Source organism: Aphis gossypii, chromosome 1 (genome assembly GCF_020184175.1).
Source record: "Aphis gossypii isolate Hap1 chromosome 1, ASM2018417v2, whole genome shotgun sequence".
Classification (NCBI taxonomy): domain Eukaryota; kingdom Metazoa; phylum Arthropoda; class Insecta; order Hemiptera; family Aphididae; genus Aphis; species Aphis gossypii.
The window spans coordinates 51,293,014-51,319,863 of NC_065530.1; the positions used below are offsets into that span (position 1 = coordinate 51,293,014).

The window sequence follows — 26,850 nt, forward strand, 5'->3', positions numbered from 1 at the left end:
TAAATGTATTAAAAATATGTGCGTTGTCGCGATAACGCACAAGTACCAAAAAATGAAATTACCATTTGTTTGTATTTAAAAACATACTTACCATTAAAAAATTCAGCTTGTAGACTCTTGTCATTCATTTCAAATATTACATTGCTTCCGGTCTAAAAACAATACATTTATTAATTTAATGATAAATATAATATCATTTATTTAAATTACCTCATCATCCATATCCATTATGGCACTGGTCCCTTCAGGGAACATTTCATCGGCAACTATTCCAGGCTTCATGACAATTATTCGTTGAGAATCGATATATTAACGATAAATATAAATTCCAATGTATCAGCACTTTTCAGTAGTTCCTGTGACGCCGTGACGGTAGGTTCAGATTTGAATAATATATTATGGTCGGTCTTTTGGATAAATTAAGATACTAAGATATATTTTAGTTCATGGTTATTATCTATTATTATCAATAAGACATGTATTATCATTGATTATATAATAAATATTTATTTTATTATATAACTAATGATCACGAACTACTACATGTAGTAGTTCGTGCTAATGATATCATCACAGTTTAGATTAAAGATTAAACCGAAAGCGCTGAAAGTAAAAGTATTAAGTTAAGAACAAAGTAACAAACGTACAAAACAAACGTATAAGTAATATTTTAATCTATTCCAAACTTCTAAATCTAAAATCCAAATTACAAGGTTTAATTTATGTGATTCATTTGAATTATTTTCTCTTAATTATGGGTAGTGATGGAATTCTTAAAAATAAACATAAACGAAGAAGAGAATTCAAAAAATATAAGCGTAAAGAATTGGATCCAAAAATTTTAAAAACATTACCCAACGAAATACAAAAAGACCCTTCATTGCTGAAATATTGGCATTCTAGGTATAGGTTATTTAAAAAATTTGACCAAGGAATTAAATTAGACAAGGGTAAGCAAAAGATTACAATTCATTATTATACTAATTTTATTTTTGTCATAATGTTGTGAATGTCCTTTATTGAGTAAGGAATACTTACAAGAAAATCTTGAATAAAATACAACTTTGTAATATGATAATAAATATTTTAAAAGTTCTAAGTATTTTAACCATGAAGTAAGAATATAATAATTAATTTAGTGTTTAAATGATTTCCCATATTGTCTATAGCTACAATAATTGTAGAAAAAATAAAAATTCAATTTTTACATTTACTCATGATATAATATTAACAATAATATAAAATTATAATTATTATTTAGTTATAATTTACCAATACATTAATTAATAATTTATTATACTATTGCATCATTGAGTAATTTTACTTTTCATATTATGCTAATTTTTGTTTTATTTGTATGTTGTGCTACACACAAGGCTATATTATTATTTTTTAGAAAGTTGGTATTCAGTGACACCGGAAGTAATAAGTCGCATGATTGCTAAACGGTGTACATGTGATCTGATAATTGATGGATTTTGTGGTGCTGGTGGCAATACCATTCAATTTGCATTAACTTGTAAAAAAGGTAGGTAGATTTAATTAATTTTTTTAAACGAATTCATCCATTTATAGTTATAATTTTGGAATTTAAAGATTTTATGAAAATTCAATTAAAATGATTGAAATTGTTCAGTTATTGCAATAGATATTGATCCAAAGAAAATAGAGCTTGCACGAAATAATGCTGAAGTTTATGGTGTATCAGATCGCATAGAATTTATTATTGGAGATTATTATGCTTTGGTTCCTACTTTAAAAGCGGATGTTGTATTTTTATCACCACCATGGGGCGGCCCCTCATATTCCAAAAAAAAAAAATTTAATATTGACGATATAATGCAAAGTTACGGAGGTGGTAAATACCTTTATGAATTAACTCGTCAGATAACTACAAATATTGCATTCTTTCTCCCAAGGAATATTGAAGACAATCAAGTATGTTTAATTTGAACTGTAAATTAATATATTTAACCTATGATATAAGCTACTACTAATATTTAAATCTCAATACAAATACATAATTACATAATTATCCTAAAATAATAGAATAACTGGTAGTTAAGTTATGATTAATATAGTTATATTTAGTTGGTTTGAAAATAAATCAAAAATTAAAATGGTACCTATTTTATAAAATATCAAAATAATTAGTTTATAATTTAAGAAATTGTTTTACCTAAATACCTATAATTTTATATAAAATACTTTCACTTATATAAATTTGATTTATTGTTTACTCACATAACCTTTAAAAATAAAAAATAGTTGAGCATATATTACATTGAGAATAAAAGTAAATTGTTTTAATAAAATATAAATTATGAAAAAAAAAATTTATATAAAAATTAAGAAGTAAACAATTTTTTTCCAAAATTCTTAAATATGCATTTTAAATTTATTTGTATAAAAAATAATTCTAGCTTGGTCTACTAAAAATTAAAGGAATATAGAAATTTTTATAATTACAAAGTCTTAATAATATTTTTAAAAAACTAAATAGCATTTAAATCAGAGGCTGGTATCTTTGTTTTTTTTTGGTTCTAGTATTAAATTATTTCATTAAAGTTTTATTTTAGGTTCTTGAAATACTTAAGTGAAGGGTAGGTTAGAGTATTATTTAGGTTAGGATGTAGTATTTGTTTAATTTATAGTTTTAGATACACAAAAAATAATAATTTGCATTATACATATTATAAAAATAAAATATAAATATATAGTGGTCTTTTCATCAAGTCTGAATTAACAAAATTATTGTAGTAATTTAAATTTTAGGATTTCACAAAATATAATTTATTAAAAAAATAATAATAATAGATTATAAAATAACTCTATACACTTGAAAAATAATTGTGTAGGTAAAAACAAAATTAATAAATTACCATTGTAAAACATAATATTTTTAATTTTAAAATATGGGTTTTGATTTTGTTTTTGTTAATTGAAAATATTTAAATTCAACTCTGGATTTCCAACATGTTAAACACCTTTCGGTTCTAGATACACTTCTTTTTGGTTTTTAGTTCCTGGTTCAAATATGTAAATGTTATAACCTGTTAAAGTGATAACTTTTTAAAATCTATTTATAATTTATTTATTAAATTAATAAATTCATTTATTTATTTGTGTCCATACATTTTTTGTTTGTCTATTTTAGTGAGATAGATACACTTTACATAAGAGCAATTTTTTTTGTTTCAATTTATTTCTGATAATTTTTGGATTATGTAATAATTATAATATTATGTATATATTATGTCAATATTTGTATTACCTAACAAGTGTATTAATTAAAACTATTTTATTGTTTAGTGTATTTCTTTAGCTGGCCAAGGCAATTTAGCCGAAATAGAAAGTAATTACTTGAACAACATACTGAACTCAAAAACATTGTACTATGGAGATTTAATTAAAACTGATAGTATTAGTATTTCAAATGAATAAATAATAGCTCAATATTCTCAATATTTAATTCATGAATAAATTAAGATTTTATACCAATTTTTGTATCAATAATTTTTTCTTTATTTATTCAAATAATATAAGAATAATGGTTATAAATTACAATACAATATAGATTAAATATAATTAACAATTTATACTGTTATAAAATAACTTTTAAAATGATATGTATGTGTTGCGTAAGTGTATGTGATACTCTTAAATTTTAGTTTTATGACATTCATTCCTGTAAGCATATTTTAATTAACAATACAAATAGCGTCACAAAATAAAAATAAATGGTTTGTGCTTTAGTTTGATATCATTTGTTGCATTTTGATTTCTCAATGGAAAAATTTGTACATAAACATAGTATAATATAATATTATTATAGCTTACAGAGTAATATATATGTAATATATAAGTATACATTTGACATTCTATAAATAGATAAGTATTTATTTTTAATTTCATATTGTAAATATCATTGCTGGAGAGGATTAGGTACTTAGTAAATATAGTTAATATAAGTTAGGTAACGATTCTTACATTTTAATCGTCCATGCAATAATTATATTATAACAGTAACACTTATAATACTACAACTGTAATTGTTTAGGTACATTTATATTATGTTGATACAATTGCTCTTATTAAAAAATTAAGAAAGCAGATTTTTATCATCATAATAAGTTTTGTATAACTAGTTTAAACATAATAATAAACTTAACAACTGACAACACTAGTTGTCAAACTTATAACTTTATAAGCAACTGTCAACTAATGAGTATTGAATATAATTCACTTATAATAAAGATGAGCTCAATTAGTTATGGTAGTGAGCATCACTTTATTAGAATAAGTAAATAATATTCATTATAATAAATCACGAGCATCTATATGTCACCCTAAATTAATTGTTTAAGACAATTTATTTGATTACATACTACTCAGGACTTAGACAAAAAATTCACAATTTGATATGTCGGTCATGTTTGCACCAAACAATATTATTATTATAAAACAATTATTTTTTGGTAACTTTTTATGCTTTTTCTGGTCTGTTTTTAAACAGTTCTTCAACTATGTGTTCGTCAGCTAGTGTTGATATGTCCCCCACTTCTCTGTCATTGACTGCTACTTTTCGTAAAACTCTTCTCATTATTTTTCCAGACCGAGTTTTTGGAAGACCTGGTGCATGTTGAATAACATCCGGCATAGCAAAAGGCCCAATTGATTCCCTCACTAAAGCAGAGTATTTTATTTGTGTAGCTAACTAATAAATATTAACTAGGTGGTTTTAATTAAGTTTAAATTCAAATTAACTATTTCAAATTTACCTTTTTTAACTAACTCAGATGAAAGTTTTGGTGTAAAAGCCACGCCATGGTTAGGAGTAACAAAACAATAAAGACACTCTCCTTTTACTGGATGTGGTCTGGATACAACTGCAGCTTCGGACACATCTGGGTGTTCAGTGAGTACAGATTCTACTTCAGCAGTGCTCATTAAGTGTCCAGATACGTTTAACATATCGTCTACTCTACCAGTCACCCAAAAATATCCATCTTCATCCCTTCTTGCACCTATTATGAAATGTCAATTATTCTCTAATAAATTATAAACTTTGTAGTTTAAACATTAATTTGAATTTACCATCTCCTGTGCAATAGTATCCTGGAAATTTGCTGAAATAAACTGATTGGAACCTTTCATGATTTCCAAATAATGTGCGCATCATACCAGGCCAAGGCTTATTAAACACTAAATATCCTTCGCCAACTCCTTCAATTTCTTTACCACTTTCATCCAATAGGATTGGTTTAACCCCAAAGAATGGAAATGACTATAAACACCAATGAGTTACTTGGTAGTTGTTTGGAATGATCTGGTTAGTTGTATAGTTAAACACTTACTGCCGATCCGGGTTTCATTGGTGTACAACCTGGGAGTGGAGTTATAACATGCCCTCCAGTTTCAGTTTGCCAAAATGTATCTGCTATGGAACACCTTTCTTTACCGATATTTTGGTAATACCACAACCAAGCTTCCGGATTTATTGGTTCACCTACTGAACCTAATACTTTAAGTGAATCAAGATTATGTCTAAAAACAAAATTAAATTAATATTTAAAGCAATAAAGTTATCAAATTAAGTTCATACTTTTTTACTGGTTCTTCTCCAAACTTCATTAGTGCACGAATAGCTGTCGGTGCAGTGTAAAACTGTGTAACTTTGTATTTTTCGATAATTGACCAGTACCTACCATTATCTGGATAAAATGGTGTTCCTTCAAACTAAAGTTTAAAAAAATATACGTTGTTTAATTATATTTTATTTGTTTTGTGTTTTAAAATACATTTTTAATTTTCTAAGCAAAATAATATTATTATTTTTTCTAATAATCAAACTCTTGATGCACTTAATAATGAGAAAAAAGCTCTTACTATAACTGAAGTTGCCCCATTTGCTAAGGGTCCATAAACAACATAAGAATGGCCAGTGATCCAACCAATATCAGCAGTGCACCAATAAATATCCCCTGGATGGTAATCAAAAACATACTTGAACGTGGTAGCTGCATATAATAAGTAACCACCAGTTGTATGAAGCACTCCTTTTGGTTTTCCCGTCGAACCACTTAAAATAATAATAATATATTTAAAATTTAGAAAAAAATTACTAGGTACATCATTTAAGTATATTTATTTATTTATTCATGTGTTTACTGTTGTGTTTAATACGAATTTGGTCATAAAATAACTAGTTCTATAACTTATTAGTTTAATATAACTAGCTAGATGCCTAAATACCTAATATAAAATTAATTGAGATCGATTATTGACATTGAAATAATTCAAAGCTTCTGGATTAAGAAAATATAACCACCAGTAGTTTTTTAATTATTCTATTCGATTATTGTCTCATTAATGAAAACATAAGCACTATCTTGCTCAAAACTATTAAAAACTTTTGGAAATTATGTACTTATGTCTTATATATATCTATACTAACCTTGTATATAACATAAATAGTGGATCTTCTGCAGATACCCAAACTGGATAACAAGAGGGTTCTACATCATCCATCTCATCATGCCACCAATAATCTCGTCCATCAGTCCAAGGTACCTAAATACAAGATCCATATTAGGTACTGGTTTTCTACATCATTTTTCGATAATCACAATGATGCAATTTGAGGTGTAGAACGTAGTTACTAAACCGCTGCTATAACTAACCCTACGGAAATTCTAAGTTACACAGACTCAATAAAATCCGATACGAGAATATGAAAATTAGTCATATGAAACCACAAAAAATATATAAATACTTAAATTTGACCCAACCCTAATCGAAAATGCAGTCGGCTAGAAAATCCCACAAATTAACTACGTATATTATACCAAATATCTTGTGACTAACACTAACCCGATCCAAAATAAATATATAATAATTTGGTATACCATCCGAATTATTTTATTAGAAGCCTGATTTTGATCCGATCATAGTATTATTATTTTTAATTAAGCCCAGCAACCCGAACAGTGTTCGAACTTATGGTTTAAGTTTTTAACCATAAAAACCTGACTGTGCGGGTAAGGTAGGTCAAGTCCGTGTGAGGCTCTAGAAATTATAGGTATACATGAAACAGGGGTCAAACAAATGTAATTATTAAATCAATAATAATGAAATAAATTATTGTTTTAAACAAAACAATAGTAAGAAGAAATTAAACACTACATTAGGTACTTCTAAATTGCGCTATGGTCGCGAGACGTCAGATTATTATTTAATAGAATAATTATTATTGCATATACCTAGATACCTACATCAGAGTGTAAATCTATTATGTCGGAGTTCGATCCATTTGTACCATTAGATGTATTTATGGATCTGTGAAGACGTGGTAAGTGACGAACTACAATACACGTTGAAACTTCGTGGCCAAAACTTTTGGCTTTGTCCATTGCTAGAATGTGAAAAAAATATATTTATTTAAAATTTAATTTAATTAATATACATGTATCTTAATTTATTACCAATATCGCAAAGGCTTTTAATGTTTAACAACTTGTCTCCTCTGTATACGCTATCAGCAGTCACAAGGACCTTGCACTTACAGTCAGCCATACGTTCTGCTAGCGAATCAGATGAAAATCCTGCGAACTAATACTCAAAAATATAAGCTTATGACTTATGAGTTATTCAACTTAATTGAGTTATTATTATTTATTAATTACTATAGTTTATAGACTAGTATGAGAGCTAATTAAAATAATACAAGGTAATATAAAATTAATACTAGTATTACAATTATTTATATTGAGTAGGTAGGTATTGTTTAAAAAAAAATATCATTGAAAATCTTTGAACTATCTAAATACCTAGTAAGCCTTTTAAATTTGACTTTTGAAATAATATATATTATATAGGTACTTACACTTGAATGTAAGTTTATTAGAGATACTCATATTCATATATATATATATATATATATATATATATATATAAATATAATCATAGGCGCTGCCAGGAATTTTATCAGGGGGGTGCATTTATGCATAGTATACGGTGATTTCTAATTCTAATATACATTATATAATACCATTCAATTTTTTTATTTTTTTTGAAAAGCCAGGGAGGTGCAAGTGCACCCCCTTGCACCCCCGCTCGCGGTGCCCATATATATAATATATACACTAATTAGTCTATACTTCAGAAATTCACACTTGGAACACTTTGATATCCGTACCTACTCATGGGCGAAATTAACATAGCTATATTATCCTTCTGTTACTATTTAAATACAATAAAATACCTTTTTTAACCTAACCTATGTTCTATTATAGGTTTTCAACAGCTGATTTCTGACTAACTATGTAGGTATGCCTACTAAATATGGTAATATTTAAATATGATTATATCAAACGACAAACATCAAAATAGGTATCTATTGAATATGAAGTATTTTGGTTTGGATGTTTTGACTTAGAATCCATCCGACTATTTACTATACCTACCTAGCAATATATTATGAAGATATTTGCATGTAAATAACGAGTGACTTATCAACGACTAATCAATATTATCGAATTGATTCATAGCAGGTTGGTATATTTGGTAGTCTGTATACAACTAGGTACCTATAGAGTGGTTCTGACTGATATATAATGTGAATGTCTATTATAGCTGTCGATCGTCGTATATGGTTATATTATATACTTAGGTACCTATTCTTTTCAGCTAAGGATAGGATCTAACATTCTTACTTATCATAATCCAACTTAATGTTTATCAATTGATTTTGCAACTTGCTTATATTGTATGTTATATTTTAATTTACCTTTATGGCTGTATACAAACTACCCAATTAATATGCTAACATATCTTTAAATATAAATTATTAGTCTGTAATGTATTATCTTATTAAAAGTATTATGTATATTAATATCCCAGTCGGCCAATCATAACCTATAAAATCGTTTAAAGCTTACTACAATAGAGTGAACTGCTCCGATTCTTGCACACGATAACATAGCAATCACGATCTCAAAAACCATTGGCATATAAATTGCAACACGGTCACCTTTAACTACACCTTTGGATTTCAATACGTTTGAAAACCGACATACTTCTTCTAAAAGCTTTTTGTACGTGATTTTGCTATAGTCTTCCGGATCATTGCCTTCCCTAAATCAATAAAACAAATTTTATGAATTAATAATATTATTGATTAATTAATAAATATTAATTATCTAAACTAATTACATAAAATATAATGATTTTATTCTTAAATATCGACAGAGTACCTAATTCATCAAAATATGAAATTACATAATAATTAATACCTAGATAGAAACGTGATTATGTATTAAATTTCCATTGTAAATATTAAATATTTACAACTCACTTTCATAATGGAAATTAAAATAAGTTTTTGAAGCTGTGTTAAATTGAATAGCAAATATTAAATTGTTTAGCAAATACTTAAGTTCATGATGTTAAAAATAATGTCAATTATTTTCCAAAATTCAAATTTTTTTTATATAGTTTAGGTACTTGCCAATAATTAATCATTTATGTCGAATACTCGAATAGTCGAATTCTACAATATAATAATAGACAGACAGTCACAATATTTAACAAGCCCGACATGCGACAGGTTATATTGGGCCTGCGCCAGTTCAATTGATACGGTACATAATTTTATAGGGTGCATTAATATAACGGGTTAGGAAAATAAAATTACTTTAGAGATGTACACTTTTTATTTACCACAATAAATAATTAGTTTGGTTAAAATATAAGTTACCCTTACACTTTATTATATATTACTATAATTTTATAAGTTACAAATAAGCTGAAATCAGTTAATTAAATCTAAAACACCTTGATATTATAATATTATAATTAATTATGTATTATACATTTTTATTATATTATGAAATATGAATTCACCATATAGTAGTATTATAATTTACCTATAACTTATAGGTATGTACCTATTCAATAAAACGATTATAATGATGTACTATTCAGTCTGGATTTAATTTAGGTGTATATATAATATATATATATATATTATTAATTGTACTTATTGGTTATTTTGTATATTTTGGTATTGACTGCAATTTAATAAAATTATTAAAATTTTCAATCAGTTGTTATACGTACATGTTATTGTTTTAGATACATACAATAATTTATTTTAAATTTTTATTTATATTTAAACTAAATTAAAAATTATAAGTAACCAATAAATAATATTTTAAATTGGTATAATTTTGATATAGGCATTTTTTGTAATCTGATGATAGATTTCTTAAAAATATTTTATTATTAAATAATAAGCAATATAACTATTGAAAAATATCATGATTTAGTAAATAATAGATAGATTGTAGATACCAACTATGTTCAACTACCATTAATGTAGTAGTAATTTGATTCAAACGTATAAGATCGACTACATTGACAATTTGTTGTTATAAAAATAGATCGAATTTTACATTTTAATTGGATAGATACCTACTAAAAAATAAAAATAGTTGGGTAATAAACTATAAATAATATGGTTAATATTATTTAAATCAATTTTAATATGTAAGGTATGTGTTATACTTTTCAATATTTTCTGAACTGGAATAAAAATAAATACTATACTATCAATATTAATACGAATACGAGAAAATAGTTTAAATTTATTAATTATCATTTATCATTAACACAGTTATATTAAATAATTTATTATAAATATAAATAAAATAAATTTTAAATTATATAAGAAAGTCAAAAGATCTGTTTTTAAAATTTGAGTGCTATATTTAACAAAAACGTTGACCTTATAACCTTCACCTCTCGAATGTAAAATAGTATATGTTCATCGAACGAAACTATCAAATGTATAGTACGAGATGAAAACATTCATGTTATAAATGTAAATTGTATTATGTTTTTAATTATAAGTATTATTAATGAACTTATCGTTGGCTTGAATGAAAATACCCTGCAATGAAGGAATGAAGGAAAAGTGTTATTTTTTTTGTTAAATTTAATACAATTTTGCTAATATTTTCATTATAAAATATAAATAAAAAAAGCTCTGATAAAGAAAAAAAAATATTATATAATTTGCATATAAATAAAGATTCGATTGAATGCAGATTAAGTATTCTTACATCTTACGATATAGGTACCTACTTATTTCATGATTAAAAACATATTACATAAGATGAATAACCCATAGGTAATTAAGACAATTATAAACGTTATGATTGTTTAAAACACTAATTTATGAAATATTAAGGAAATAGAGAAAATGAACTTTATGCAACTTACTTATGTTCAATATTGACTATATTTATTACCTACTATATGATTATACTATTTGTAATTTGTATGCAAATGTGGATTATAGAAATATAATAATTAGTTACTAGCATAGTACCTGTTTTAGTTTATAATAAATAATTATAGGTATATTTTATTACATTTTAACATTGTAGTAGTTTGGATGAGATTTAATAAGAATACAAACTGTATATTATATAGTATAGGTAGGTATATCATTATATATAGATACGACTTGAAGCTCGCAGATATTGTTGAGATTAAGTTCATTATGTAAAATCAAGCGAAGGTGTAAATAGAAAATTAAATTAATGAAAGTAGCATAGAACATTGTAGTCTGGGATTTTGTCATATTATATACATTTTAGGTATTATAAAATTATGTTTATAGGAACTAACGGTAGTATCTACTTATATCTATAATAAGTATATGAAGATTTTAATAATTGGTTTCTACAGTTAGACAAACTCAAAGATTTGTTTACTTTCGTTTCTCATTCTACAAAATGAGACTTGTGGTGTTTATAATATTTTTAAAGTATAGTATATTTATTTTTCTTTATTTACAATGTACAATTTATAATTTATACCTGTAATCTACTAAATATGCATACATGGTAGAGAAAGAATACATACATAATATATATTTATTTATTAAACATTTAATGATAATAATAAATACATAATATTTTTAGAAATGTTTGATAAGATAAAAATTTATCCATTAATGACGTTCATCGTGTACTAGATGGGTAGATATGTAAGCTTTTAAAATTTATATTGTTAACATTTTTGTTTCTTGGTTAAAAATCTTGAAAATGTAATAAATGGTGATTGGTGTGGGCGGTGTGGCTTAGTTTTTTTTAAGTTATTCTTAAAGAAGTTAAAAATTATAGAAAATATATAGCGAATATTTTTAAAAAGCGTTAGAGATCCAATTTTGATGAATTTGAATATTTTAACGTAAAATAATGATTTTTTCATTAAGGTTTTAGTTGTTTTATTATGATGAATAAAAAAAAAACTTAACCATAGAAATAAACTTAAAACAAGTTTTAAATTTATTTTATACCTATAGTTTTAAAAATATTTAAACTATAATTTTTGTTTTATTTTTTATACTTTTTCATTCTGGTAATTGATTGAAATTTCTCTAGATATATCTATTAATTAAACACGTACGATTTGAGCAGGTTACGTTCTGAATGTTCTTCAGCTTTTCGGTTTAGTTAAATGTTTTTATTTCAGCAGCGCATTTTTCTTGATTTACAGAATGGTCAATTTCTAATTGTTTTATAAATCCAAACCTCCATAGTCCATGTGATGGATCAGAATATTATGTTATCCTTATCACCTGTCTAGTACTCTGTTTATCACGCAGTTTACAAATAAGTATCCCAATTCTCAATATAACTTTTAATGTACACGTATTCATATTAAAATTTGAAATATTTTAAAATATTTTAGGTACACGTACACTACTTTACAAATATTGACGATCGCAATAGTATTGTATTATATATTTATATGACACTGCGACAGTGTATAGTCAACATAAAATTAAAACAGTCGATGCGTTATCGTGGTCCAAAGTCCATATAATAATTATTATTAAATATAAGATAGGTATGTATTTAAAGTAGGTAATATAAACATAACACATCTTCTTTTCAATTCCTTTATTATGTTTGTAATTATTATATAGCTTTTAAAACTTAATAATTTATGACTACCATTTGACTAACCGCTTGTCGTCTTACAATTAAAATTGTCATCGATATTGTACGCTGACACGTTATCTCGATACAGTATTATCCACATGGCCACATGGTAATAGAATAAGTACGAAATATTAGAAACTAAAGTAGGTAGTTAGTATAAACATAACGTACCTACCCACTATTTTATATTTTTAATTTTTATACTTAATAATTATATATATAAATCTAGTTATAGCCTAGTAATAAGACTGGCAATCGAATATTCAAGATTTATATTTTCTTGAAATGGCTTTTAGCAAATGGTCGTTTAAGAATATGTATTCTAGAAAACTTAAGAAAATATTACCTGGGAGATGGTATATTGCGCCAATTTGATTACTTAATACTTATAATTACTAATTTACGCCACGAATAGGTACAATTGAGTACGTATGTAATTTTCGCCAAAATATAAAAATATAACACGTATTTTGCGCCATATATACAAATTAATTTTGGTATTTTGCGCCACATTTTAAACTATATTCAATTTATCAACAAAATAAAATTGACAGAAAAGGCTTAATTTTGTTATTAAGCTATAAGTATTAAAAAAGGTGAGTAAGGTTGGTATTATAAGTGGCTAGGTATTTTATAAAAAAAATTATGCTATATTACAAAAATAGTATATACTAAACGAAAATTTACTTATTTAATATACATGAAGTTTGTTTTACTTATATAGGTACCTACATTTTATTTATAATTATAATATTAGTGGCGGCAGTGGCGCTAATTACAATTTTAATAAGGTGAACAATGGCGTAGACTACAATTTATTTTAGAAGGTATACGATGGCACAGATTATATAATGCCTTTTTATTTAATTTTATTTGGCGCAAATTACCAAATAAATTTTTAGATGAGGCGCAAATGACATAAATATTTTTTTGGGGGGTTGTTTTTGGCGCAAATTACATACACCTTATTACCTAGGCCCTAGGGTCTTTATTCCCTCAACTTCACAGTTTTTTGGCTGAGATTTATTTGAGCACATAATAATATATTTTATAAATTTACGATTAATCATTTGAGTACAAAATAGTGAACAAAGAAAACACGCTTGTAGGTACAATGTTGGGTGTCCGTATAAACTTAAAGTATAATTTTTATTTTTAATCATGGTTTCCTATCAGAAATGTAATAATCGCGATTACCATGCTCGCCCAAGTACACGAACCGTGTGAGAGTGTGGGACAGGCTTGAATTTCATTGCTATAATATTTCTTACTCTATTTTTATTAAACATTTCCATCGATAATTGATTAACCTTATAAGTTATAATAAATATCTTAAACACTTTAGTTATAAGTTTCCGATTGCAGCTCTCTCTCCAAATGGTCTCTATTTACTTAACACGAAGAGAAAACCTTGTTTATTAAATAATAATTAAAACATTTTGAGAATACAGACTGTTACAAAATGAATATTTTAATTTTCGATGTACAAATAAATTTTGTAATTTTAATGTTATTGTAAATAATAATAGTGAACAAATTGTTGATCAATCTAAAAGGTTAGGTTATGATTAGACAGAAAGTCTTAATCCTTATAAAGGGTGAAAGAAAATTTTGTTTAAGTATATAATGTTTCACTATTAGTAATGACTAATGACCAATTCGGACATTTAGAGAGGCATGCAGGTTACGTATATACGTGATTAAATTTCTCCAAAAAAAGGTTTCTATTGTTCGAAAATTGTGCTCAAATGAATTGTAGCCCTGTATTTTATACTTTTTTAATTTTTATTATTGAGAATATTAACCTCTCTTATTCTTCGCGCACTGGCACATGGTTAAGTTTATTAAAATTTTTTGTTTAGCGCTTTCTCCTCCCCCATAAGATATTTTAAATACCTACGCTCTTGGTAATAGACTAGTAAATTTAATGTTTTTTGGCAAAAATTAGTTCAACCTACTGATACCGAGTAAAAAAATATACTCGTTATAATATAACACAAGGTAACTTTTGAAAAAGATGATTATGCATTACGCATTTACGCTCTAGTCCCCTGCAGTTGTCATTCATATAGAATCAATTTTTCGTTAACAATGATTGTTTATTGAATCATTTTAAATCAAATTTAACACATCCATTACAATGGCCTACGAGGTATACTCGAAACATACTACATACAGGTACAACTAGTATCTATATTCTATAATATAGCAGAATAAATTCTCTGTTTTTTGTACTTAAGGTGATAACAATATCAAATATATAGGTTTGACTATACTACTATATAGTTATTTTAAATTGTAATATTATATTGTACATTCGTTAGGTATCAAACATTCTATTAATCATTGATTATATAATTTCTAATCGATAATATAGTATTATAAAAAATATATAATACTTATATAGTAGCAAACTTATGCATTATGATTTATGGTACTATAAATATTACTTAACATCGGTAAAACAAAATTTGAATGAAAAACAATTCATTTTTTATACCAATTAAATTCATGTTAATTAAATTAAATTAATAAATAATATTTTATAAATTAATATTAATTATCTTAAATTAAAATTTATAATAAATATAAAACTTTATCATACGAAATAAATTCAATTATTTAAGTTAAAAACATAATATTATATCGTGTACCTACTAGTTTTTTCTGTATTAGAAAATAACTAATTCATGGTTATTAAACGGTTAAGAAGGTTTGAATAATTAAAAATATATAAAATACGCAGACTCAATATGTCAAAACTATTAATGCTAATTATATGTGAAACACGAACATTGATTATATAAGTACCTACTCACCTACGGGTTAAGTAAAATAAACGTAAGAAATCAAATAATCAGAAATTACGGAAATTGGAATTCTTATTTTTTTTTTTTTGAAAAATAGTTGTGATGCTGATGGTCATAACGTATAATATAGCAAGTTATCGTTTAGCGGAATCCATTTTGAGTTGTTAGTAGGTACCTATTAATATTTCAGTGTATAATTTACTTATTAACTAATATACTATTTAAAGCTAAGATTATTGCTTGTGTTTTCTGTGGTTTTTTTATATATATAAAATAATAAAATAAGTGATAACTGTTAAGCACTTTTAAATTTTAATATTTTACATAAAAACACGGTTGTATAAATTATTATTATACCAGAAACCTAGGTTTAACAAACTCGCTTTAAAATTAAAATATCAAAATAGCTGACTATACAACATAGATAAGAGTTTTACTTTTAAATTATATAAGTCAATTCACTTTGATATTATTTACCTAAACTAACAAAATAGATTCTGATAAACCAGTATACCTAAGATAGAGTAGCACGTCCTCTTAAATCAATAATATTTTATTAGTTTTCTTATATCTATAAATAATATATCATTCTTTATAAAATTTAGATAGTTAAAATACGAAATCATAAAAATATAATTATTCTACAATATTTTGCAGTTGAGTCAGATGAGTGATAGTTACACACTTGTATAAACATCATGATTAATTAGGTATATTGTGGAGATAAATTTGATATTAGGTTAAGAATTAAATTGTTTATTTGATGAGATATAAATGTATTGATTTTATAATGATGTTTATTATTTTTTTAAATTTTTTTTTTGTGTCCGAAAACACTTTTTTAGCAGAAAAAAATGCTTTGATTTTAAACTTCAGGGGTGATTTCTAATAGCAAATTGGATTTAGTTTATACTTTGGGGACAAAAATAATCACAGTAACTACTTTTAAAAATAGTCATAAATTAAAAGAAAGTTACGAAAATATGTTCAGTTAAAATTGTAATAAGACTATTAAAATAATTAATTGATTATATTAAAAAAGTTGGACTATTTTCGCTCAGAATGGTTTTTTCATCGTTTACGTACAATGATTTATTATTGAATTCAGGTTTGATATATCGGCTACGACACGATTGAGCATAAAAAACCTTTTTTTGCAACACGGTTAAGAAAATTTGTCGGCGTATCCAGAAAATCGAAATACAAAAGAAAACTTACACGATTGAACATAAAAAACTCCGCAACGTTGCCATTTTCAATTTTGAACTATATTTCACAAAAATATTTATTTAAGTAGGTAATTATATAATAATACAAAATATAACAAGTCATAAAAATAACATAATGTATACCTAATAATATGGTATATTGGTATACTCAATCGCGCCTTACTGGACAGTGGAAAAATCTTACGTTTTGTCCATCATTAATTAGGTAATGATTAATTAAGTGATCTACTCAATGACGAGGTACATCCGATACTAATTTTACAGCAATAATTACTTACTTAACGGGTTTTTAATATTTGAATTGTATTAATAAAATCAAAAGAACTCTCGTTTAGACAATTGTTTTAATATAATAATAAGTAAGTTGAATATTATAAACGTAAATTTAAATATAGGTTTGTTATTTTTTTTTTAACTTAAAACAACTTTAGTACTACTTATTTACTTATGAGTAAAAAATGACCATGAAAATTAAGTATATAACTATATACAAGTACTTATAAGTAATAACTTATAATTTATTGTAAAATAATACAAAAACACGAAACTGTAATACAATTAACTCGTTAACCTTCAATTTCTAAATCTATGAGTAGATAATATAATGTTATCATTTTAAGCATAAATTATAAGTTTCAATTGATTTTAAACTTAAGTAGTATTTCAATTAATAATAATTTAAACATAAGCTAAATTTATGAAATAGTCGAAATTAAGTTTTTAAATAAAAAAAAAATGTAGATGGGTAATAAATCCTAAATAAAAATATAGTATGTTGCAAAGCTATGTACAGTACCCGTGTTTTAGTGATGTCTTAATTGTTCTCTAATTGTTAATTATAAAATATATGGATAGTATAATAATAATATGATTGACTAGTAAGGTTTTGTAATTTGTATTATTTGAACAGTACAGTAAGTATTTGGTATAGGCCTACTTTCGATTTTATATTAGCAACAAAAACAATAATAATTAAAAGCTAATTTAATATATGTTGGTAGGAAGTTATTTAATTAATTTATTGATTTTAAGTAGGTAACTATATGGTTACATAAATATTTATTTTTATTTTATACCTAATTACCAAATATTTTACCAATATTATTTTACCATAGATTTTAAATACAAAGTACCTACTTTACACATTTGTATGAAGAATTATGTTAAAATGAATTATTATGACATTTAATTATCAGAGAGCATATTATAATATAGCTATATATTAGTTTAATAAGGACTTCACAATGTATATAATATAAGTTAACAAATTGTATTTTTATTATTTAAATTTTAAATCAACTATTGAAGCATTAAACTTAAAATGATTATATTGTTTTATAATGAAATATGTGTATAGTCGTACTTAATCAAACAATTTTAGCTGCAGTTTATACTGTTTAATTAACATTAGGTACATTATTAGAAAACTATTCGTGATAAACCCTATATAGGTGTGTACAATTGTAAAAAATGTGTACTATTTATAAATACCTAAGTACCAAACTCAATATCTGAATCAAATATAAGACCTCTTAGTTGACCTATAACAGGGAGTTATAACTCCGGGTAGATATTACAATAGTTTAGGTTTGTTTTATTACTGACATGTGTATACGCTAAGAAAAGTAAAGTACATTATTCAAATTAATCTACTTAGTAAGTAGGTAACTATATTTGGTTCAATAGCTAATTAATATTTATGAATATTGAACGTCATTTGAATTATATATAAGACATTGTTGTCCAGGATCGGGACATTCGTTATATTCGCCTATATACTACTCCCATACCTACCATCAATTAAATACTGTTTATTTAATTTAATAACTATATAATATTAATAAGTTAATATTTGTAATTATATTTTGTTTAAGGTTATATGCACTGATCAGGTCTGAAAATATTACCGTAAAGTAATATAACAGTCATGCAACAACCCTTGTAATTGGGAAAATATCTATATAAAGTACGAATCAAATAAGTACCAATTCCTGATTACACTGTAGCTCAACCTTTCAGTTTAAATGTTCTCAATTGCTATACACTGAAAAAATAAGACAACTAGTAACTAACTTACGAATTCCCATTATTGGCTGCCGCTTGTCAAATAAAAATTTAAAAAATTCCAAAATAAATTCCTAAGAATAACACTCTAAGTTTTAATTTATACAGAAATAAGCAACTGCACAATGACACAGGATCGCTTACCTATCAATATAAAATGTCCATATTTTCGTTACAACATATCGAAATCTAGGTTAACACCACGCCTATACCATAAGACATTTTTCTAGAAGACCGATCCGATATTACTAGTAAAGAAAACCTTTCTTTATGTTTATTTGTAGGTATTTATAGTAAATTTATATAAAGATGTAAAAATATTTGATTTTTTTAAACAGTGTATATCAATTAAATCAAAAAACAAAAATGTAATTATTATCTGCAGGTGCCGAACTTACCAGTAAAAAGCTACTTTGTCACCCATCCCGTTACGCACGTTCTTGTCCAGTAAGTTGTAACACACGTTTGTAGTAGCGCCTTCCATCCATTTAATTTGCACGGGCCCTTGCGTAACGTTGAAGTTATACGAGTAAAAGTTGTTGATGTCGTACGGCGTTTCCCAGTGAAATTGTGCCGCAATTTCCGACCAAAATTGCTCGGTAGACTCCAACGATTTATTGTGCATTTCCCTATACTGTTCCATAGACTTGATATGAGCTTTCTCGGATGTCGCGTGATACGGAAGATATACGTTTTTCGACATTTTGCAGTGTATCTAAACAAATTTCGATTGGAAGAATAAACAAAAAAAATACACTAAAGAACACAATAGCAGTTACGATTGCAAATGATGAAAATTGAGAAAAAAAACACGACGGTAACGATCAATAAAAATTACGAAAACTAGAACTATTGGTAACGGACGACCAGGATAAATACACTACTCCGCGGACAGGCGCCACGCCACTGAGTACTGACTGCAGGCTGCAGCGCGTACACGGTACGGAAAACATGTCAATATTTCACCCGCCGAGGCCGCCGCTTCCACCTCTACGAAAGCAGTGAACCAACATTGCAAATAATACGCGCGCGCGCGAATATCGTCTAGAATAAGTATAATATTATATTGGTTATCATTTTCGATTGTGATAGTTTACCTATATTATATCGTTGTTTTTTTTTGTCATTTAAATATATACATTACAAAATTAAGATTGTTTACATTTCGTTGCTTTGACTTTAAACATTTTTGTATGTACGCTTCATATATTACCTACGTAGACTTTAAATAATGCACAAGCCCTACAAACATCGCACTTAATACGATTTTATTGAACAGGAAATCAAGTCAAAAGCAATTCTATTTGTCTTGTTCTTTAATATTCGCATTATATATTAATACATAAATACCTATAGATAATAGGTGTTTAAAATATGGAATTATATAATTGTTACCTTGAGTAATGTAGTTCTCCAGGTTTGAAGTTAAATTAATGTATAATAATACTTGAGAAACACGTTTATACTTCCTGTTATATGATAAAAGTATATGACAAAACTACATAGGTACTTAATTACTTAAAGATTAAAATTTATTGACCAATTGACTGGTGGTCAGATACACTATGCCTGTTTATACATATTTCATTCTATTTATGTAAATTCTTTATCACCAAAATGACTTGTAAATAAATTTGTTTAGATTCCTTGTAAACATGTACAATATATTATGAAAGCAAAATACTTAGATTAAAACTGTCTCATCGAAATTATAATTAAAACTAATTACCAAATAATTTATTATTTCAAATTCAATTAAAAACAATATTTATTTAATATATGTAATACAATATTTCACTAAAAATAAAATAGCATTTCAATTTTAGAGTGTTAAGGTGATGAATGTATTGATTTTACAATGATTACATGTGTTTTTTTTGTGTTGCATGTGTACACCATAACTTGTCAAAATATGCTTCAATTTAAAATTTCAGGAGAGATTTCCGGTGGCAAATTGAATATTCATGGTGCATTATAGAAGTTAAAAGTAAGAAGTTTCCAACAGTACTCAAAAATTCGGAAAAAATCACAAAAAAGTAATAGAAAAACCGGAATTTTTACGCAAGACCAGTTTTCGACAAACAAATCTAATCACTGTAAATACTTGACATATTCAGTAAATTTTTATATTAATCTTAATGTCTTATCTATAGATGGTTGAATTTTCAAAATATTTTGGATTTTTGAAATATTTATAGACAACTGAAATTTTTGATTTTTCTAAGTATTTTTTAGATTCTGAATGGAGTGATGAATGTATTGATTTTACAATGATGTATGTTTTTTTTTTGTTTTTTTTTTTTTTTATCTCTGTGTACAGCATAACTAGTCGAAATAATACTTCAATTTCAAACTTCAGGGTTGGTTTCCGATGGAAAAGTGAATATCCTTAGTTAACATTTTCCAACAGTTTTCAAAAAAATCGAGAAAAACAAAAAAAAAATGACGGAAAAACGGGAATTTTTACGCAAAACCAGTTTTCGACCGAATCGATTTTTTATATGGTTGTAATTCAAAAACTTATCACTATAAATACTTGAAATTTCACCAAATGTTTATGTTAGTGTTATCTATATACAGTTAAATTTTCAAAAAATTTTGACTTTTTTTGAGTTATTTATAGACCACTGAAGTTTTCGATTTATATGCGAATTTTTTTTTTGAAGTGTGGGTAAAAAAATTTTGGATGACCAAAAAAACTTGAAAATGTAATACAAGGTTCCTTATGAGTTGTTCTTATTGTAGCTAAAAAAAATTAAAATTCGTTAGTCACAATTTTTTTTAATAAGCGTTTATAGTTCAAATGTTTACGAAATCTGTCGAAAACGCGAAAATTTGCAAGTAATTTTGAAGTTGAAAAATCATAAAATTTTTTGTGTTTATAACTAAGGATTAAAAATACAACACTAAGTATTCCATAGGTATTTCTTCAAGTAGCTATAGAGAAAACTCGAAGCATCATTATAGGAAAAATTTTAAGTGCGTTTGAATTTTAAATTTTTACGAAATCGTGTAACGATAACGATTTATCCTCAAACGATTTTAAATATTTGTTATTATTCAAAAAGTATAAGTCGTAGATACTTGAAAATTTTACCAGTTATTTAAATTGGCATTTTCTTTACATGATTTAAATTTCAAAATATTTTGAGTTTTTTTGAGCTATTTATAGACAACTGAAATTTTCAATTTTTCTGAAAAATTTTTTTTGAAGTGTCGATAAGATTTTTTTGCCCCAATCAAAATACTTGAAAATTTTATACAAAGTTCCTCATATGTTATTATTATAGTGATTAAAAAATTATAAGAATACTTAGGCATAATTTTTTTTTTATTAATATTTGAAGTTCAAATTTTGACAAAAATTCGTCAAAATCATGAATATTTGCAAATTATTTTTGAGATATAATTCATAAAAAATTTTGCATAAGTAGTTAAGAGTTGAAAATTTAATACAAGATTAACCATAAGTTTAACTTACAATAATTATAAAAAAAATATTGAGCATTAGCTAATTGAAAAAATTTTATCTTAAGTTTAAATTTTTACAAAATCAAATATTCACGTGTAAAATAACGATTATTTACAATCAAATAATTTTAGAATTTTTTTATAGTTAAAAATGACTAATCGTAGAAACTTGAAATATATACCTATACCAGTTGATTAGATTGACATATTCTATAAATGATTTTATAATTTTTATTTAGATGTATTCAGTTCATTAAAACATAAACCACCTTTTTCACCACCCAGTGGAATATATTATATATTCTAAGCTGACAAATCATCTCTGTTCAGAATCGTTTTTCGAATACAATGATACTTATCATTGCATTAAAATTTAACACGCACATTAAAGTGATCTACTGTAGTACAAATCCATTCGATATCTACTGTACAGCAGAGCTTTACCCACTTGACCACACTTTTTTATTGTAATCGAGGTATTTTATCTATAAGTTATAACTAAAAAACGTATTAAACTGCGATAAATTTGAAGTGAATTAATTTATAAACTATAATATTATTGTATGTATAAAAATATAAAGTTATGTTTTCTTTTTCCACGCTATAAATTATAATAACGCTAATTAACTCACAATCAAACCAACTATTGAATTTTTCGTGAAAAAAATATAACTGTTAACAGGCTGGTATTAATAATATGTCTATTAATAACTGAAAAATTTTGATTTTTAAAATTAAAGTCATAGGTGTATTATCAGATTTTTGAAAGACAGCAAAAATGAATAAATAAGACAGAAAAGATAGAATTTTAATAAAATATGTTGTATTATAATTATTATTATACTGCAGATAAAATTTAAAACTACGTCTGAATATATTTAATCATACTTTAAACAATTGAATTTATTATCCATTTAACCTAATCAATTAATTACGAAATAAATAAAATCAAAAACACTTAAATTATTTAAAACTAAAATAACGATATCAGTGCGGTATCTAAATGACAAAATACATTATATATTAAAATTTTAGTGTTCGTTAGTTGAGCAGAATTTGGTAGTGTTCACCTGTATAATATACCCACATTTATTATGCCGGTACAAAAAAAGTATATGATGATTGATGATATTAAAATTAAAATTAAACGAATTATACAATAATTATAATTTTTTCCCACAGGATATTAGATATACATAAAAAAAAAAAAAAAAATGGGAAACTTAATGTTTATGTAATGTATACGTAGGTATATAAGCATACATAATATAATATATTATACATGCAATATGTAGTTTCATTTCAGTACTTTAAAAAAATAAGATAACATTTGAACTTTATACATATCTACTATACCTACATCTAGATATCTAATCCAAATGGCCCTATATAGTATGTACTATATATATATATATATTATATATATAATTTATATTATAAATTTTATTATTTACTTGGTTTTATATCGATTATTTGTTTTATATTTCCGTAAAAACAATTTAATAAAATGTACCGATAACTAAATTAAATTTTCTTATTATCTTATTTAAAAAGTAGTAGTTTTTAAGACAATTATTTTATAACATTGAATAAAATAGTAAGAAAATAATTGAATTTGTTAAAAACGAAGGAATTTTTTTTTTTATATTGTAGTCTTTAACAATAAACTATATGATATAATTTAATAGAAGATTCTTAAAATGATTCCTTTAGTTTATTCTATGTTTATTAAATTTCCAATTAAAAATAAACACATAAAGTTAAAGTATTTCGTACACTTTTATATCAGAAAAAACCGAGTTAGATCCTCATTTAAAATTGAAATAAATGTCTAATGGATGAGTGGAAGTCAAAATCAATGAAAAATCATTAGATTCGAGAAGTACCTAAGTACCTAACCAAAATTATAATTTTTTATATCTCAGTTATTGATAAGTCATTTGTAAATTCTACCATTTTTAATTATTCACAAAAGCTTAAATACTTGTTAACTTCTTAAAATTTGGCAGTCGTTATTTTCAAGTTTTTAACCTTGTGAAAATGTGTAATTTTTTTAAGTATTTGTAAGCATTAATTTAAAATTTGTAAATCACTCAACCCAAATTATATATAATTTCAGGGTATAACCTAAATACAAAAGTAAACAATACTTGATAGAATTTTTTGAACTTCAATCACATCAAAATACAAGTATTTGTAAGCACAAATTTAAAATTTGCAAGGTAAACTCCATTTAATTAAGTTTAAATGATTTTTTTTAGTTAATTTATAGACATTAGATATTTCTAAGAGTTTTTTGAAATGCAACAAAAAATAAAATTTGTTAGAAAAAAATAGTTATATTATACGGGAAAATATTCAATGTTGTAAACAATCGAATTTCAAATACTCAAAAAAAAAAAAAAAATTGTATTTTTTTGTTTTTATAAATTGAAAAACTTTGTATTTAATTTTCAAATTTCAAGTATTAACTGAAAACTGTTTATGTTTTTTCAATTACAAAAAAACTTTTTATGTTTTCACGAATTCTATCAAAATTTAAATAGGTAATACTCTTATAAAAATATTGTGATTATAAATTTTCCAGTATTTTTACCAATTTATAATTTCTTTATTGACATTTATAAAACAAACTTTAAAAAGAATTGAAAATTTTAATTGTCTGAATATAGTTCAAAAAATTCAAAATATTTTAATATATAAAAAATAATAATATAAGGTGCTTAGTAAAAAGGTAAAAATTTCAAGTTTCTGTACTTATTCGTTTTTGTATTATATTATAAAATAAAGAAATTATTTTGTCAACATCTGGTTTAGCGTAAAAATACCTATATTCTTTATTTTCTATTTGTTATCCAGATTTAACAATTATTGTTAACATTTTAAATAATTGATTTTTTGTTTAGATTGCCTATTATAAATCACATCAATACTCGACGGTTTGTTAGTTGTTATTTTATTGATAAGTGTAGCTACAGGTCAGTCTCTTATCTAGTGTGACTCCGAGGCACAGATATAGATAATAAACTAGATTGCTATCTGTTGTTATTGGTAATGGAGAAATTTGAAGCCGCCGAGCCGGTAGTCCGCCATCTTTAAAGGGCAGCTGAACAATATAATAACACAAGAGAACCATGTAATATTAATATATTATTTTAAATTACATAAAATATTTTATACTATGCATCTTGTTCCTTCAAGTTGTTATTTAAATTTACTAAACATACTATTATGATAGTCAAATAATACAACACATTTACATCAATAATAAATAATAAAATTATAATTATAATTACAAATCACAATACATTAATAGATATTTAACCCGTCGTTGGTGAAGTTATTTAATATTTTTATTACACCATTGTTGATGTGTGAGCTTATACAATGTATAATATATACTAATAATAAAATAATATAATAAACCGAAAATAAAAACAGTATAATTATAAAATACGTGGAAAGGCAATCGTCGATCAGTGACGTGCGAGCACAACTCTAACATAAATACGGTAACTACCAACTGGAAGGCGGAAAAATTTGGCCACGGAAAAAAACCCAAACTAAAAAAGTAAAAAACACACACCGGAAAATAAGCCCAAGAAAATAAAAGTGCTATCATTGTAATCTTATATTATGAAATATTTTATAAACTGTGATTGATTGTTGATTATACAATGGATTTACAATCATATAATATACCTATTTTTAATAATAAATAATAATATTTTTTAAATAATTTTAGCATATAATTATTTAATAGAACATAGGAACAAAATATTAAAAATACAAAATATTCTCATTTGTGGTAACATAATAATAACTAATAATTATAATACGAGAGATCATAGTCATAATAATTAAATTATATAATAATAATGAATTGTTAATTTAAAAAAATAATTTTCGATAAATAGTCTCTACCTACAATCATGATAAAATTCAATAATAACTTGTAGGCTATATCTATACATAAAAAAATTAAAATTAACTTAACTATGTATAATAATGATAATTAACTATAAAAAGCTAAGTTAAAACAATACAACATTTAACTGAATAAGTTATATTATATTAATAAGTTTGATTAAACAAAAATAACTAACTAGTTAAGTTAAAAAATTAAAAAAAAATTAACTTTTTAATAAGTTAATGCCCACCATTGCTAAAAAGTATGTATGTATATTGTATAATTTAATAAAGTATTATATTTTACTACTGTGTATATTATTTAAAATATGTATCTATAAATAAATGTAA

At 24.9% G+C, this 26,850-nt stretch overlaps 2 protein-coding genes across 2 annotated transcripts; one reads left to right on the forward strand and one right to left on the reverse strand.

Moving 5' to 3' along the window:
• Nucleotides 1-371: 371 nt before the first annotated feature.
• Nucleotides 372-3,761, forward strand: LOC114127469 (trimethylguanosine synthase-like). Its single transcript, XM_027991709.2, has 4 exons — nt 372-950; nt 1,397-1,528; nt 1,637-1,938; nt 3,313-3,761. The coding sequence occupies exons 1-4, from the start codon at nt 755-757 to the stop codon at nt 3,442-3,444; spliced, it is 762 nt and encodes a 253-aa protein (XP_027847510.1). The 5' UTR covers nt 372-754; the 3' UTR covers nt 3,445-3,761.
• Nucleotides 3,762-3,991: 230 nt separating this feature from the next.
• LOC114127466 (acetyl-coenzyme A synthetase) lies at nt 3,992-20,043 on the reverse strand. Its single transcript, XM_050203972.1, has 11 exons — nt 19,518-20,043; nt 8,940-9,135; nt 7,485-7,611; nt 7,275-7,414; nt 6,458-6,573; nt 5,890-6,082; nt 5,606-5,739; nt 5,358-5,547; nt 5,098-5,287; nt 4,782-5,027; nt 3,992-4,686 (listed from the first exon to the last, which is right to left on the reverse strand). The coding sequence occupies exons 1-11, from the start codon at nt 19,820-19,822 to the stop codon at nt 4,487-4,489; spliced, it is 2,037 nt and encodes a 678-aa protein (XP_050059929.1). The 5' UTR covers nt 19,823-20,043; the 3' UTR covers nt 3,992-4,486.
• Nucleotides 20,044-26,850: the final 6,807 nt, after the last annotated feature.